Source organism: Watersipora subatra, chromosome 7 (assembly GCF_963576615.1).
Source record: "Watersipora subatra chromosome 7, tzWatSuba1.1, whole genome shotgun sequence".
Lineage (NCBI taxonomy): Eukaryota > Metazoa > Bryozoa > Gymnolaemata > Cheilostomatida > Watersiporidae > Watersipora > Watersipora subatra.
In genome coordinates this window covers 42757189-42775571 of record NC_088714.1, presented here as the reverse complement: position 1 = coordinate 42775571, position 18383 = coordinate 42757189, and the positions used below count along the sequence as shown (strand labels likewise).

Genomic DNA, 18383 nt, shown 5'->3' with positions numbered 1-18383 from the left:
TTAGCTTAGTTTATTTGGAGAAATTCTTTTTAGAAATAACTCTATAACTATGTGCGTCTTAATAACAAGCATCTTAAGGCACCTGCTTTTGATATAGATCTTAAATATCTGGTGTAGTATAATCGCACACAAATGGTCATTTGTTTGTAGAAATCATCTGTTCGGGCTCACATCATTCTATCACGAAAAGGATACTTTTTTCAGACTACTCTATTATGTAAGTCAAAAAAGCTATTCATTTTTCTACAACTTTTATTTGGCTATAGACTTTTCCTTTCTTATAGTTTTCTTAATTCATTTGATAATATTCTGTTTGCTTTTTGATATGTCAGCATCGACCAAGCCAGCATCGTCTATTATTTGTGTCTCTCATTTTATTAATATTTATTACTTTTTTCGATAATAATATTCTTACAAATATTACTAATATATTACTAATATTACTTTTTAATATACTAAATTAGTTGTTCATTACACATGAGAGCTTTCATATTTTCATGCCATGTTTTAATCATTTATTTTGTTTAGAATTTGTTTAAGGCCAAACAATGCAGAATTCAATTTATTGCTTTACTATCTTAATTTATTATTTCATTTATTATTTTTATGTATTACAACTCCATAAAATTAAATTTAACCTTTTTGAGATTATGAGGAATCTTTAACCTCTGACACTGTAGAATCTTATTGGCTGACACTCAAACTTGATTATATAGGTCAAGATGTCATGCTCATTACTCTAGTAACAGTTGTATTGCAAACTTCATTTTCAAATTTAATGACAATATCGTTAAATTTACAGCTTGTTCAGCAAAAAACTTTGGTGTGCGAGAAAAGAGCTCCTATTGTTTTGGTGAATCAGTTTTTTGTTAGCGATAATTCTTTATATAATCTGGTGTGGCCATTTAATCACGAGTTGATTGGCAGGTAGTGGCAGGCGCTAATTACATGCACCGCTAAAAATAATGTCATAAATAATTCTTCACATCTGTCCAGTATTACTGCAATAGCAAAAAGTTCTTGTGCAAACATCAATAACAGGCAGGTCTAAGTAAGACCATACTGGATGCTAATTGGCTGCGCACATGCTCTTGTAGGTGTTTTATAGGTGAAAGCTGGCAGCGCTCAGTGGCAGCACTGAAAAATAAGAGAGAAAGCTAAGAGCGAGGGAATATTACATTGTGCACTGGGCACCCTTCCGACATACTTTTCTTGTCTGACTGACACAAATGTGTACTTGTCGTCTGCCAAGACTGGCAAGCATCTGCTCTAAACATCAACTGCTCTCGCCCGGTGTTTAGGTTTCAAGGCTTTGCCACTATTTCTCAAGGATTATCACTTAAAGATGAACTTGCACCAAATTTTAGTAGGTTCTATCAGAAAGTATCGGTATTTTTTATCGTTTGCGATTGTTTTTGATATTTGAGGTGATCTGACTGCCAGGATGTTTCAAAATCAAATTGCCCAAAACTTGATCATGGTTAAAATGCTCAGATCGTACACAAGTGTGGTAGCAAAGAGTCTATAGTAATGTCTAATATATATACTACTATAATAAACATCATATATACTAATGATGTCTATAGTAGCAAAGAGACGGACAGAATAGACAAGCACAATGCTGCAATTTGAATACAATAGCCGATACCTATTATAGCAATGCTAGCAACTGATGAAGTCATTTTACAGGTATTTTTCTTCTGAGTGTTTTAACCTTAATCTAATTTGTCGATTTTAATCTTGAAACATATTGGCAGAAAGATCACATCAAACATCAAAAACAATCGTAAATAATAGAAAAACACCAATACTTTCTAATAAAATCTATAAAATTTTGTGTGAGTTCATTTTAAAGACGTGGTACATTATTGTAATAAAACAATGTCTATCATTTATATATACCATTAAAATGCAACACTTTATTCTATCTATTAATATAGTACAAATAACTATAGTGAGTCTGAACCTATAATGTAGCTTTAACGATGAGTGATTGTTCTATGAAACAAGAACGAATATACAAGCACCGGTTGCAATAAATCGAACTCCTCTTTGTAATCTATACGCTTCATATCCAGGTCGTCTCTCAAAGATATTTTAATGTGTAGCCTTTGAAGTATAAACAAATGACGCTGAATTGATGTCAATTTAACAATGGATCTACCTTAATAAATTTTATGTAAATTTTTGGAGCCAAAGGAACTTGAACTTATGTTGAGCAAACAGAATTGCACTGATTAAACCGAGATTAAAGCGGAGGGATAACCTAGAGGAGATAAGGAATCAAGAAGGCAGAAGAGTCAATTGGGTATGCTTGGCTCAACTTTAAATCCCCCATGGCAGTTTAAAGTGAGGCCTAGTTTAAAATGAGATGATTGACAGTGGTTGACATTAGTTTACAGTAGTTGACAGTGGTTGACAGTGGTTGACATTAGTTTACAGTGATTGACAGTGATTGACAGTGGTTGAGAATGGTTGACACTGAGTGTAGGGGGTTGGTATTGATTGACAAAGGTTGACAATGTTTGACAATGTTTTACTGTAAATGACAGCTGTTGATAGATACTGACAATTGTTGACAGTTGTTGTCAGGGTTAGCAATAGTTTACAACGGTTGGCTGTTACTGACAGTAGTTAGCAGTTGTCTGCAGAGGCTGACAGTGGTTCTATGTAAAATGAGAGAAGAGTAAAATACAGTGAATAGTTGTTGTAGCAGATTGTGGTGACTTTCCACTGACAATGAGGACAGCCTGAAACTAAAAAATATTATTTTTGCGTACTGACAGAAAAGACTAGGAGGAATTGACTAACATTTCTACATGTATTTCACGACACCAATATACTACATTCACCATTTCAGTTAAGGAATTTTCTGTTACTACAACCTTCAATTCACTGTCCCTATTCCTTTGCAATATATTAGATTACCAACTTTTAAAACACTTTTGTTCAACTTGCTCAATAATTCTTGATTTCTGTTTCTCATTTTTGTCTTGTGGCATGTAACAAAAAACATAATTTTTGTTGATAATTTAATAATGCCAACAAAAACCTATACATGCCAAAACGTATATAAAGGTTTTATACTTACTAGCACACTTGCCACTGAGAGAGATCATCATGAGTAATTAGTATGATTATCCCGTGAAGTAGTTTGGTGGCCAAGTGATGTAGTGGTAATGTGCTGGCCTTTGAATCTGATGCCCCAAGTTTGATGCCCATGCGAGGCAATATATTTTTTCCTAATGCTTTTAATGTGGCTTCGAACAGACGGACATATGGACAGATGGATAGACGGAAAAATCGACAGACAAACAGAAAGACAGACAGACAGATGAACATACGAGCACGGCTCTTATTATAGTAAACATTGTAGTAATTGACAAAATACAAGGGTTGAGAACAAATGACATGGAAGACAAAAATTTATTATCGCATTCCTTTTCAATATCTTTCGGTGATTCTGGCTTAGTTCAAACACTTCACAATATGTACGTTAGCTTCATGAGTTTGAGAACCCTAAAACACTATGTAAGCTATGATTAGCTCACCGTGGAAAACAAAGAAATTAATTATTTTCTGCATAACTTCCTACATAATGTTCTTATAACACCCTCATTACGCTATTACTTTACTCGCGCGAAAAGAATTCCACATTTTATGACAAGATCTGGTACAATTTTGAACTTGATACCTGTATATGCTATATGAAACTTGCTAAAAGTTGCGAGCTTGAATTGCTATGATGGCTAAATTGGCATATCGGTTTGCATCGCTCCAAGAGAAGGAGTACTTTAATTAATTGAATGTTTAACTAGATGTGTCAATATTGATACATATTTAAGACAGCATAAAGACATAAAACTATAAATCAGTGTAAGAAGGCTAATTTTATGCATTACATTAAATTTAGCAATATTTTTGTTACGGCAGCAGCGTGGGAATGGCTTCAAAAGCATAGTCTTTATCGATTGCTATTAACAACTCATGCCTGTTTATGGATATTGGCTGCACAGCTAGTTTACAAAGAATACAAATTTTAGCATTTGTACATGAAACTTAAGACATTCCATAGAAGCCCCAAAATGTATATGCATATGTGTATGTATATGTATATATGCACATGTATATGAATATGTATTTGTGTATGTGTATGTGTATGCATATGTATATGCATATGTATATGAGTATGTATATGTGTATATATATACACATATACATATATGTATACGTATATGTATACGTATATCTATATGTGTATCTATATGTGTATGTATATGTATATGTATATGTGTATGTATACGTATATGTATACGTATATGTATATGTATATGTATATGTATATGTATATGTATATGTATATGTATATGTATATGTATATGTATACGTATACGTATATGTGTATGTATATGTGTATATATATACGTAAGAAAGGAGCTGTCAAGCTTATAGCTTTGTCTACAAAAATATTCTACAGTTAACAAATTATGTTAAAGTGCTGAAGGTTGTTTTTATACAATTTACTTTTCTTTATTCAACTTTGAATCTATGTTTTGTGTGATCTAACTTTGAAACATTTTTTTCATGTTTTTTCTAGAGTTTCTTTCCTTTTTTTATCAAGCAAATCTTTGAAAAGAATTGTGTTGAATTTTATTGGAAGTTAGTAATCCTTATTTAAAAACAAATTCTTGAACAGATTTCTATTTCATTTTCTGTTTTAGGCATATCTTTTTAATGCATATGAATAGGCAGAGCGCTTGTTTAACAACAATGGAAATATAGACTAGATCTTTGTGAAAAGCATTATCCGTAATAGATGGTTGTCAGCGAGGAATCTGAGCCAATCAAATCAAAGGATGTCAACTGAGGGCCCTTATCTATTGTAGTTGACTCGTGCAGCCAGTTAGCCATATAGCCTTCAGTTCCAGGCGTCTCTCCTTACTCTATGTTTATCAGCGAGTGTGGAAGGTCTGGTCTGAGAACGAGGCGGCTTGGCTGACACCTGGTTGTGATAAGAAAAGGATAAACCGCTTACATTGGTACATACCAATATATTCTTTGCGATAAGACTGACGATAGACTGGAGACCGTATTATACTCTTCTTCTACTCTGTTTTTCATTCTATGAACTATCGTGAAAAACCTAAAAGCAGGGATATGACTGTGGAGAGAATGATCACTCAACAACACTCAGGGTACACAGGATATTCCCAACAGCCAGCCATTTACAATGGCTACCAACATGGTTCATGCGCGAATACTCTTATAAACCCACATCAAGGACCCCGATCTACCTTTGGAATACACGAACTGCTAGGCCTTGGTCAACACGCCGTACCGGAAAAACATTCACAGACTTTGCCACAGGAATACCACCCTAGCGGCCGAGGAGACTCTGCAAACTTTTTGCCACCCGGACCGATGTATCAGCCACAGATGAATATGTCAGATGGTGTGCAAGGACAGCAACAACACATGATTTCTTCGACAGCGGGTAAGATTTACTCCCAACTATCTGCCAACTTCTGATTCATTTCCTTTTATAAAGATTCTTGTACTAATGGATTTACTACTTCAACTGAATTCAGGCATAACTTGTGTACATAACTGATGAATGAATAATTTTAGCGCTTTCTCACTATACTATTTGAGAACCATTTTTGGCATCTACAGACTGTAGCATTTTATTTCTTTATTTTCCATTTTAAAATTTATAATTTAAATTTTAAATATGTGATACTATAAAATAGTAAATTATGACATTTTATACCATTTTTTTCTATTGGCAAGATTCGATATATTACGGTGTCCGCTGTTTAAAATTTAAAACAGTCATATTTTAGGTTACTCAGTGTTATAGAATTAGAAACAAATGTCTACCATAGCTTCTTGACTGTCTTAACATTTTGGGACAGTTGCATCAATTGCTAGCATTGAAGGTTGACTGGAATTATTTATTGCTAAAGCAAATAAATACCCAGTCTCGGGGTAGATGATATGGAAAGGTTTATAAAAAGATTTCTAGTAACTGAAAATATAACTGATATTAATAGTACTAGAACCCAGACAATCCCGCGTGCCGAGAGAGATTATTAGATGTAATAAATATGCATACAATTATTTTTAAATGCGGAATGGTTTTCGAGTATTGGAAATGGTAATGTGCTTGGCTGAGAGACTGAATACCCAGGTCCTATTCCTCTGCGGAGCAGTCTTTTTTTCATATGCACTCGGTGTAGCTTCGGACAGATGGACATGTGTCTTATTGCAGTAAAGATTCTAACTGATATTTTAGCAAGCAATGTCATGGAAAGCTGTTATGGCAGCAGCTGTTACTGAAGTCAGTCGCTGCTGATTTACTGAATGCTTGTACTTAGTTTACTAATTCTTCTATAATTATAAATAATTAGAAAATTTTGCCATATTTGTGGTTGTGTCTCTTGTCGACGACAGACTTTACATAAATAATCTTCATCAAGTATTATGTAATAATCTAGCAAAAACATATCGAGACGCCAGCTAATTTGAGAATACGTGAGAGATAAGCCTGAGCTCACTAGGGAATGGACTGAGGATATTGAGCTCTCTTTGTATACTTACACAGTTCAGGACTGTATATATGGCCAGTTTATTACTGAGCATTCGCTATACCGCAAGCAGCATTCCATTCTAGTTTTCAAAGACAATGAAACTGTTCAGAAACATTAATAAAATACAAATAAAATAATAAGTGAAAATATGAAGGAGTTGTATATCCATCGGTCTGACAAAAGGGTCTCTGCATACATTTTAACATAAACAATTATGATTTGCCTGCAGAAAATGTAGATCAGGAATATTAACTAAAGGTTTTTCTTATCTCAATATACTGACATTCATTACTTACTAAATATATTGGAAAAGGCTTTGAGAATGACAGAATAAACACTGTTCGACAGCGCTCTTTGCGCAATAACAAGATATTCCAAAATTGCATGGCAGAAAAATAACATTTTAACTTAATAAGCTGGTTCATCATTTACTTTTTAAATATTGGTGTTATATTTATCTTTAACATTCCTAATTAACTTTGAACAGGTCTCTTCCTGTAAATTATAAAGTTTTAATGCATGTGTGTATAACATGTTATTAGCATTAGTAGTGTGTATAACATGTTATCAACATTACTAGTGTGTATAACATGTTATTAGCATTAGTAGTGTGTATAACATGTTATTAGCATTAGTAGTGTGTATAACATGTTATTAGCATTAGTAGTGTGTATAACATGTTATTAGCATTAGTAGTGTGTGTAACATGTTATTAGCATTAGTAGTGTGTATAACATGTTATTAGCATTAGTAGTGTGTATAACATGTTATTAGCATTAGTAGTGTGTATAACATGTTATTAGCATTAGTAGTGTGTATAACATGTTATTAGCATTAGTAGTGTGTATAGCATGTTATCAACATTAGTAGTGTGTATAATATGTTATTAGAATTAGTAGTCATCAACAAAATTATGTTTTTCGTTGTATGCAAAGACAAAAATGAGAAACAGAAATCAGGAATTATTGAGTGAATTGAATAGACGTGTTATAAAAGTTAGTAATCTTCTAGTATTGCGGAGGAGTCAGGATAGTGATATATAAAATAATTATTTTGAACAAAGATGCCTGACAGACTACACCACAAAACAGATTTGTAGAGAAGATGAAGACTTTCCAGATAAATTTTAGTCGAAGCAATAACTCCACTTATTATTATTATTAGTGTAGAGTTCTTTTGTAGCTTTACACTTCACTCTATATTATTTATGTTTAGAAATAGAGTTACTTTTGAACATTAACATAAAATAATCAACTATTTATATTTAATTATATAATAATCCATTAATATTAATACGTATAATATTCGTTCTTGACTTTTATAACTATCTAAATTGACATAAATTTTAATTACAAACTTAATAAAATTTGAAATTTACAAACTTCGCAATTTAGTAATTCGTAAAATTAAAACAAAGACCTGAGTACCAAGGCGATTATGTATTAAAAACTCGCTATGAAAACATGAAAGCAAGATAAAGGTTGGACTGCCAAATCCTTGAAATGCTAGATCAGGTTCAGGGGTTCAGGGGCTCAGGGATTCAGGGGTTCAGGGGTTCAGGGGTTCAGGGGTTCAGGGGTTCAGGGGTTCAGGGGTTCAGGGGTTCAGGGGTTCAGGGGTTCAGGGGTTCTGGGGCTCAGGGGTTCAGGGTTTCTGGGGTTCAGGGTTTCTGGGAAGGGCAGAGATTGGCAAAAATGAAGCATGAATAAAAATATATCAACTGTACGTGTCAATCTATTTTTAAATATGTAAAAAATTACATTTACATTACTTCTTTTCTCTAATTTAGTATCAACAAATCAGGTGATATACTATGACTGCGCCGCCAATGGCATGCTGGGAATGCAAACAGGAAGTCAACAGCACACAGCGCAGCCACCACCACCAGCATACAATGGACAACATTCCTCGTGGCCTCTCCATGTCAGCAACCATCAATTACATGATCATTTTTCCAGCAAAAGCCTTCCACCCTCTTCAGGTTTGTGTCAAATGAATTATACAGCTAAGACAGATTGAAAATAATGAATCGGAAATATTATTGAGCTGGCCACTACATGTTGCATGCGTTTAAAAGCGCCATCTGCGGAGATACGAGGAACTTTTACAGGCTATTATTAAAGTTAATTAAAACTAGAATTAGAAAGAATTGATACGCAGTGACAGCAGTAACGTTAAAGTTTGCAGGAATATAATATAATTTTAGAAAATTTGAATCTACATACGTTGCAAAATCTATATCAATAAATTCCATTTCGTCATTGTGTGAGTCTGTCTGTTAGTCCGTGGGAGCTCTATGCGTTTACACATTTTTTTTCAACTTCACTTGCATATGTCAGGATGGGGACAATATTTGGTCTCAAAACTACATCAGGTTCCTGAGCCTTTAAAAACATTCTCCTGCGGGCTATCTGACTAGAAATCAAAGAAATTCATGTATCACTCGACTTACTGCTAGCCTGGCAGTAAGTTGCGCAGGTAATATAGTGTCGGTCTACTGAACTGAATGTCATGTAGTTCAAGTTCTGTACAAAGCAATCTTCAATGAAGCACTTTAATTACCGCTTATAATATATAATATTTATATATAATATAATATGCATTCAGTGATTTGTGTGAGTTAGTTCTGCGTTTCCACATTTTTTGGCCAACTTTCATCTAAATTTCACACACTCAAGAATGCATTAAGGACATTTGCCCTCAATTATGTGATTACGGATCGATGTCCATAAAGCAATATAGTAACTTGCGTTAAACATCTACAGAGCCGCAAGCTACTCAATTGAAATTGACGGAAATTTGGGGCAGTGATAAGCTTGAAGCGAGTGTAATATATTATAAAATTATATATTATTATATTATTATGCTAATGTAAGATAAATATGAATAAGAAATAGAATTTTTGTAAAATTGGATGCATATTTTATTGTGGAAATTTAAAAACCAAGTAAGCAAATTAAGTTATTACTAACAATATATAATAAATATAATATATAATAATATTATGTAATAATAATATGTTTTATATAAATATAAACATTTGATTATACACATATAAATCTTGCATACATTAATGTACTATATACATAAGCATCTGATATACACTAGTAATATTACAGACATATAAACACCTGATATAACTGATAGTATTATATATTTACCCGATACATTATGTATTATAGTTCATTTGTTGAATTAACACTTTGAAGAAGACCTATAATTCAATCAAGTAATTATGTATGAATTTCTAGCGTTATTATCTAACTTTACAGTATAAAATATTAGTAGAGCCATTATAGATATATTTATAAATTTATATTTGTACATATATTTATAAATTTATATTTATACATAGATTTATAAATTTATATTTATACATATATTTATGAATTAATATTTATACATAATTATAAATTTATATTTATACATATTTATAGATTTATATTTATACATATATTTATGAATTAATATTTATACATAATTATAAATTTATATATATATTTATAAATTTATATTTATACATATTTATAGACTTATATTTATACATATATTTATGAACTAATATTTATACATAATTATAAATTTATATTTATACATATATTTATGAATTTATAATTATACATATTGGTATTTATTTAGTTAATGCCACTTCTACCTTAAAGATCCTAAGCTATCTGCAGCAAATATATGCATCGCCTAATCCTGCCTACAGTTTCTCATCACTGGAACTGGAATGGAAATAGAATTGCGTTTGAAAGCCATAATAAGTGTTGTATTGTGGGTAACTTAGAATTTGTCAAGTTGAAAACAAACAACTGCTGGACATGCGGGGCATTCTAATTGGCTCAATCTCACGCTTCTGGAGTGAAGAAAAGTGATTATTTTAAAGTCTTACAGCTGAGAGATGAATTCGTTGTAATCATTCCGATATTAAGAATAAGCCATCGACTGATGCTGGGTTGGCTTGTTGAAATGCTGCCCATTGTTACTTGACAACTGGCTAGTAATTACCTGGCACAACATCTAGTCAAGGGTGCTAATCACGTTCACTTCTGTGCAACTGTCTGACATTGTGAGCTTCACACCAACACCTAGCCTCTCACTATTAAGAAAGGTGAACTTTCTCAGCTTTGATGGCATTTCATAACATTATTCATCGTTTCACGTCTGCTAATGACTCGGTCTACACACGATTTGCTCTCCCATCCAGCTACAAATCCTATTTCATGAGTGATATTTACAATCGTGCAATTAGGTTAAAATTTAAAAGATATACCAATGTAGAATTTAGTTATGGCCATATTGCTAGGTGTATATCATATAACAATCTAAAAATTACAATTGAGTTTTTGATATAATTCTTTCTTACTGATATATTAGTTATCTGAACTAGTAATCTAGTTCAATTTTATGAAGTTGGAATACTTGAAATAATAAATAAAAAATAGCAAAGCAAATAATTAAGTTATGCTTTGTTTAGCTTTAAGCAAATTTATAAATAATTTAAATATTTAAAACGTAGCATAAAAACATAAAAGCATTCATGTGTAATGAATACTAATAAAAACTTTTAATATTAAAAAAAGTAATAAATATTATTACAATAAGAAGGAAAATAGTCAGAAAAAGCAACTAAAGAAATAACATGAATAATAGAAGTTGCTGACTCGGTTGATGCCGATGTATTAAAAAGTAAACAGAACGTTATCAACTGAATCATAAAGACTATGAGAAATGAAGGCTATCAGTGACAGCTATCAGTGAAGTTATATTCTCTCTCACTTTGTCTTTTGTACAAAAGAAACAAATTTGCAGTGCTTGGTCGGCAGTATTTGTATTTGTAACTCTTTTGTAACTCTCTAATGTCATTACTTCTATGTAACATATTCTAAAGGAAATAGTTAAAATTGGGTGTACATTTTATTACCAAAATATTATCATCATGTAGATACGTAGCACATGATAGCAAGATATAGATGTACACAAATTAGAAACCCCAGCTATCAGAAGCATGTTGTCAACTTAGCAATTTTTCACCCTGTAAAATGGTAGTAGAAAAATTAAAAATTAATATAAAGAAAAAAGAAAGATTTAGCTCTACATGTTTTTAAAATGTTGAAACACGATTTAAATATAATAATAAACACCTTTTCAGTAAAGTTCGGTTTACTGACACTAGAAAGGTTTAAAGACCATATCAGTATGGCTAGCGATAATCTCAATGTAATCATTCATGGTCATATCAACTGGAGTTGGGGGCACACTGGCAAGACTGCGTGCAGAGGAAGACCACACTGAGGCATTTGATTCATGGCATGCCATCTGCTGCAGATGTAATCTGAGGTAAATGACACGAGCGGGTAGCATTTACAAGTTGACAGCGAAATACAAGTGAACAAATAGCCCCTTATTGAGCAGAGGGAAGAGTCTGGTGAATAATAGAGAGTATTAGAAATTAGTAGGACACCTGCTAGCAGTCATTTGTGCCTGTTTCACATTAGATAACATGTAACTTCACCTACGTGCCTTCAAGGTTCACATTGGGTACCTTGTAACTTCACCTACGCGCCTTCAAGGTTCATACCCGGTCCCTTGTAACTTCACCTACGCGCCTTCAAGGTTCACATCCGATCCCTTGTAACTTCACCTACGCGCCTTTAAGGTTAACATTAGATGACTTGTAACTTCACCAACACACCTTCAGGATTCACATTGGTGAATGTGGATGAGAAAGTTTAGCCAAGTCAAACATTTCTGTTTGTATCAGACACTTTGAATGCAAATTATTTTAGTGCTTTGTTAGTTTTACTGTCATTTATAGGCATAAAGGTTATAAATATACTATTTTTTATAAACATATTTTCACCGTAAAAGCCAGATATTCTTCTTTTTAAAAGTTTCTATTCATACTGATAATGCTAGGTAAAAGCTTATGAAAAATGCCAACAGTAAATGCATGGGTTGCCTAGAATAAAATTCTATCACCTTTCAAAAGCAATGTTTTTTCAGCGCAAATGTGTATTTTGTGTCAGCAACATTTTTGACACGCACCATCTGTTTGAATAGAAGAAGAAATTAAAACCTTCAAATGCCGTACTAATGCGATTGAAAAACATCAAACAAGTTATTTGTGAAATGACCCTATTTCCTTTCGTATTGTTAAAACTGAAATGTCAGTAAGCACTTGATGGTGAGCACTTGCAAGCACTTGTTGATGTGTGGTAACACAATTTCAAGTAAGCTTGTTTTGTGGTATTTCTTGGCCTAATGTCATTAGACACACAAAAACTCTCATTAGCGTATTAAGACTAATGACAGGTATGGTCTCGTTTGCCTTTCATACTTTTCCTGACACACTTCTCTCTCCCCTAGCTATTGAGCCGTGTGTCCCTTCGGCGGAGTTCACAAGGGGACCTTCTCAATGCCATATTTAGCGGTTACTTCTGTGAAATACAACAAAAACAGCTGCTTTCTACATTTGAAAAGATCTTTGAATGAAAATTAAGGCTTATCATGAGTGAATTACTTGATAGAGCTGGTGTTTCTACGTGTATACTCGCCTTTCGCTATTTGAGCATATTCAAGGATTTCAGACCTTGAAGATGGTCATCATCAGTAGGATTTCTGACAGCCAGAAATTTAACATGAAGCTATTGTTAGTATGCAGCGAGTATCTTTTCAATTCAAGGAGACGAAGGTTCTTTATACTAGATGCATTCTGGGTATGATGAACTCAGTGTGAGCTTATCAACTATTCACCCTACAAGTTTGTGAACCACAAAAAATTAATGCTTTTTCTCCATTTTAAAGATATAAACATTCAGCCGTGCAAAGTAGTGAATGAGCCGGAAAATACTTGACCTACATTAATAGATGCTTCTTTGTAAATCATTGAAAAAGGAATTAATGGAGAAGTAATTCTCAGAGTGGGCACAAACATAATTTTTGTACTAATCCAATGACACACTGCTGTTATTCTGGAAATATCGTTCGCCAGTTTTGAGTATAGCTTTGCATGTTCTAATTGTATCTTTCTAAATATTAATACTGCTCACAAATTTATGCTTTAAAATCTTGCTACATAATTTCACCTGTTTGATTCTTTTTAAATGAAGACTATTTAAAATCTAACTGAGAGAGCGAAATCAATCCACAATGGAATGGAAATTTATTTGTGTAGAAAGGAACATGATGATAGGCAAAATAGTAGAATGTGTGGTTATAATTATAAGTCTAAAAATTATATTGAGTTGATATCAGGGAATTGAAGTCTTCATCAAAATTAATATATGGAGTGGCTTACTTCTGAGATCTGTCAACATGTATAAGAAATTAGCCTATCACCTCTGCGAGCTGTCAGCATGTATAAGAAATTAACCTATCACCTCTGAGAGCTGTCAGCATGTGTAAGTTAACCACTTACCTCTGAGAGCTATCAGCATGTGTATGTTAATCACTTAACTCTGAGAGCTGTCAGCATGTGTAAGTTAACCGCTTACCTCTGAGAGCTGTCAACATGTGTAAGTTAACCACTTACCTTTGAGAGTTTTCAGCATGTGTAAGTTAACCACTTATCTCTGAGAGTTGTCAACATGTGTAAGTTAACCCCTTACCTCTGAGAGCTGTCAACATGTGTAAGTTAACCACTTACCTCTGAGAGTTTTCAGCATGTGTAAGTTAACCACTTACCTCTGAGAGTTGTCAACATGTGTAAGTTAACCCCTTACCTCTGAGAGCTGTCAACATGTGTAAGTTAACCACTTACCTCTGAGAGCTGTCAACATGTGTAAGTTAACCCCTTACCTCTGAGAGCTGTCAACATGTGTAAGTTAACCACTTACCTCTGAGAGCTGTCAACATGTGTAAGTTAACCACTTACCTCTGAGAGCTGTCAGCAGGTAGCTCTGTAATGTAACTTAGATGAAGATTTACACAAAAATGTCAGAACTTCACCAGAAATGAACTTTAAAAAAGAACTAGAAGGGTAAAACTGCTGATACAATCAAACCTCGCCGCCAATTCTAGAAAGAGACAAAAATCAGAATTCATAAAAAATGTTTGTATACGAATTTGATTAAAAAGTTATGATACATTTGTTTGCAGATGAGAGAGAATTTGACAGCCCTTATCTAAGGCATGAGGTCGACAGCAAAAATTCATCAAAAAAAAGGAAGAGAAGACGACACAGAACTATATTCACAAACAACCAGATAGATGAGCTTGAGAAGGTCTTCCTCACAGCGCATTACCCAGACTTGGGCGCTCGGGAGAAACTCTCATTAAAAACTGGACTTCCTGAAGATAGGATTCAGGTATAATTCCATAATACTGCAATACTGCCTCTTTCACATAAAAAAATAACAAAAGATACTGATATTAGAATAGGAGAGCATCATAGTCTTTAATCAATTGAAATCAACATCAAAAACTTACATGAATGTAATGGCTTAGTTTAATTATAATAACTTATACTACATTTATAATAACATATCATAGTTACATATTATATGTACTGGTATTTTGGCAGTCTAGTGTGCTGTGAGAGATTGACAGGTGTAATAACTATACATACAACTATTCTTCAAGGCCGATGGGTGGTTGTTTGGTACAATTGTTGAAGAGCTGGTCTACCAAACTGAATGTCATGAGTTTGAATCCCATGCGGTGTAATCCTTTTTCCCAGCTTTCAACTGCTAGTTTAGACTTCAACTGTTGAACTGACACTGCTTTTATTATAGTAAAAGTTATGATAAGTTATATTACAATTATGATAATGCATATTGTAGTTATATATTATAATAAGTTACATTACAATAACTTATATTATAGTTACATACTAAATCTATAATAAGTTACAGTTCAATTGTAATAACTTATATTATAGTTATATATTTTATTATGAGCTATGTGAAACTCAATAAACCATAATATTTATAATCTGAACAGAGAATTGGATGATTAAATCATTGAGAAGACAACTCTGAATTATGTTTACCATCCGGATAATCTTGTTTGAGCAATCATCACAATCAATGAATGGTTTATTTGTCCAACTTCAAATCATTTCTTTGGATAGGTAAATCTGCAGCGATGAATCACTAGACTGAGCTAAAAACAAAGACACTCGAGTTGCATAAGATTAGCAATGCTTACCATTGTGACAAGTAGAGCCTGCCTCCGTTAGGTGGACAACTTAACTTACTAAGCATTCGTGCCAATGCTTGACTCATGCTAGTAGATGCTTCTTTAGGAAGCACTGAAAAAAGAATTAATGGAATCATCCTTCACACACCTTAGTTACCGCTGATCTAGTAACACTACTGCTTGTTAACGTAAAATGATATTTTATAGACTTGAAGAAGCGTAAAAACAAGGTTACTGTTTGCTACAAATTCTTTGATTTTGTCAAATAGTGATGTGCTGCTCACAACAGCTAGAATTCGCTTGTGAACCTCTACACGTATTACGAGCCTATTTGGAGTATGACAGCAAATGAATATTGGTCACTGTTTATGATTATAAGTAAATTCTGTAGACCACAAACGAAAGCTCAAGAGAGGCATTTACTAAATTTCCATAAAAAGATAGTGTATCGACACTCGGGCGAGCCAGTGCTGAGGCGCTATGCTGGGTCGACACACAGCTCATGTTTTTATAGAATGCTGTCGTAAAGCGATGGTTGTGTGACGCCTTGTGTCAAGGCATATGTCTGCATCAGGAGCAACAGGAAAGCAAGACCTATGTGCAACGCTGTTGGAGTTGCCATGCGACGCCTTTTCATAGCACTAAGATGGCGCATCGCACGGGTCTTTTGCTTCCGTGCAGCAAAACTTAATCACTACATAATGAGAGCAACAGCTGTTCCCATGATGGCAGTGCAGCACCGTATGAGGGTGCCTCACTATGCTATAATACTGTATGAACTTTTAAAATAAGTAATAGGCACAGTTTTTTTTAATAATACTTGCAAGTTCATCATCAAGTAAAGGGACGTACCATAGCGAAATGATACCCTAAAATTTAATTTATATTTATTTGAGAATGTTGAGTAGCTATTTATGCTATGTACTGGTGTGTTATGCTAATTACATAAAACTATTAACATATTTTTTATACTTAGTAACTTAATCATATATTAATAATATAAAAAACCCGATTGTTATATTTTTTTGGATACAATTCAATCCAAATAGAGAAGCATGCAAATAATCTGAGTATTTGTAATCTTATGACTTACTATAACTGAGACTTTTACAATTAACCCAAACAGACATATAATTGCTACAGGATATAATGACCAACTTCTGTTGATACAAGCAGCTTTCTTAGCAAGGCATGAGTTGTCTACTCTTGGCTTACATTTTCCATTGTATAAGCAGCACCCCCACACAACTTCATTCAGTTAATGAGTTAGAATTGTGTACATACAACTTACTAGATGATGCTAATTCAAAACTTGTTATATAAACAATAGATTATTCGAAGGTTATAAATTTAATCAACTTGTTTTTAGGTTTGGTTTCAAAACAAAAGAGCAAAATGGAGGAAGACAGAAAAAACTTGGGGAGCTAGCAGTATTATGGCAGAATATGGTCTGTATGGAGCAATGGTGAGGCACGCATTGCCACTCCCTGAATCTATCATCAAATCAGCAAAGTCTGGAGATGTAGAGCAATCACAGGCACCATGGCTATTAGGTTAGTAACCTTCAATTCTATCAGTAAACCCTTTTGAACTTGAAACTGATGCATGTACAGTAAGTTTAAAGACTTACTTTTAGTAATTGAGGACCTTTATTGCTGTCGGGTCTACCATAAAATAAATGTTCTATGTAAATATTGTTGCCGATCACAAAACTTCTATTTTGAGGTTTTTGGTAAGTACTGAATTAAAAAAGGTTTCAGGCATTCAGCACTCAGGTTATCAGTGAAAGTGCATGAATAATGATGTGATCATGTGACCAAAACAATGTGATCATGATGATTACCATGGCAATGATCAATAATGAATGAAAAAGTGCTTACTTATGGTCATAAATATAGATGTATAAATGTATACGAGTATACTGTAAAATAAATGCATTTAGGTCATTGAAATTCCAGAGCGATCTATTCCAATGTTTCAAAAAACTATTAAGCAAGCTTCAGGTTTTGATCACGTTTATATATATTTTGGGTTGGTTTAAACCTTGTTGCCAGTGATAACAAGTTTAAGATGAAATGGTGATAAAAAATAGTTCTATTTACCAAAACTATTAACTTGTTATACTGTATTTTAAAGCTTAATATGAAGTTATCCTTACCCAACTAAAGAGTAGACAACTTTGGTTTCCATAAAATACTACGGTAGTTTGTTACTGTGTACTGTTGCTTTCAGGAATGCACAAGAAATCTGTAGAAGCAGCAGCAACCTTAGAGACTGAAGAAGTGGCCTCCGGTACAGAACAAAAATCTGGCAGCATAGTGGCCCTAAGAGCCCGCGCCAAGGAGCACCATTCTCAGCTAGCTAATGTACTGGGTGTTGAGGATGCCACCCTCAGTACAACAGAAGACAACTTTAATTTCAAAGATCTCTAAAAATTACATCAATGAATTTATTTGTGTTTCTCTAACTCAGCTTTAAACGACGATCATGAGAGATGTTTTCCTTTTACAGATAAAAATCCCTGTTAATCATTTTAACCCTGATACTAGTATAGAGCTTAAGGTCTATGGCAAACTCACAGATACACCAGAGAATCGAGGGCTATGCATCAAGCTGAAAAATGTTTTTCTAATAATACACTGTATATTT

General features: G+C 33.4%; 1 protein-coding gene across 1 annotated transcript; it reads left to right on the top strand.

The window, feature by feature from the left end:
• Window positions 1-8386: 8386 nt before the first annotated feature.
• Window positions 8387-18379, top strand: LOC137400173 (visual system homeobox 2-like). The gene is made up of 4 exons (XM_068086490.1): window positions 8387-8571; window positions 14694-14902; window positions 17104-17287; window positions 17967-18379. The coding sequence occupies exons 1-4, from the start codon at window positions 8424-8426 to the stop codon at window positions 18164-18166; spliced, it is 741 nt and encodes a 246-aa protein (XP_067942591.1). The 5' UTR covers window positions 8387-8423; the 3' UTR covers window positions 18167-18379.
• Window positions 18380-18383: the final 4 nt, after the last annotated feature.

Coding starts and splice junctions, on each gene's coding strand:
- LOC137400173 (XM_068086490.1), top strand. CDS start 8,424: ATGCTGGGAATGCAAACAGGAAGTCAACAGCACACAGCGCAGCCACCA. Junction 14,903..17,103: donor TTCCTGAAGATAGGATTCAG/GTATAATTCCAT, acceptor ACTTGTTTTTAG/GTTTGGTTTCAAAACAAAAG. Junction 17,288..17,966: donor ACAGGCACCATGGCTATTAG/GTTAGTAACCTT, acceptor TGTTGCTTTCAG/GAATGCACAAGAAATCTGTA.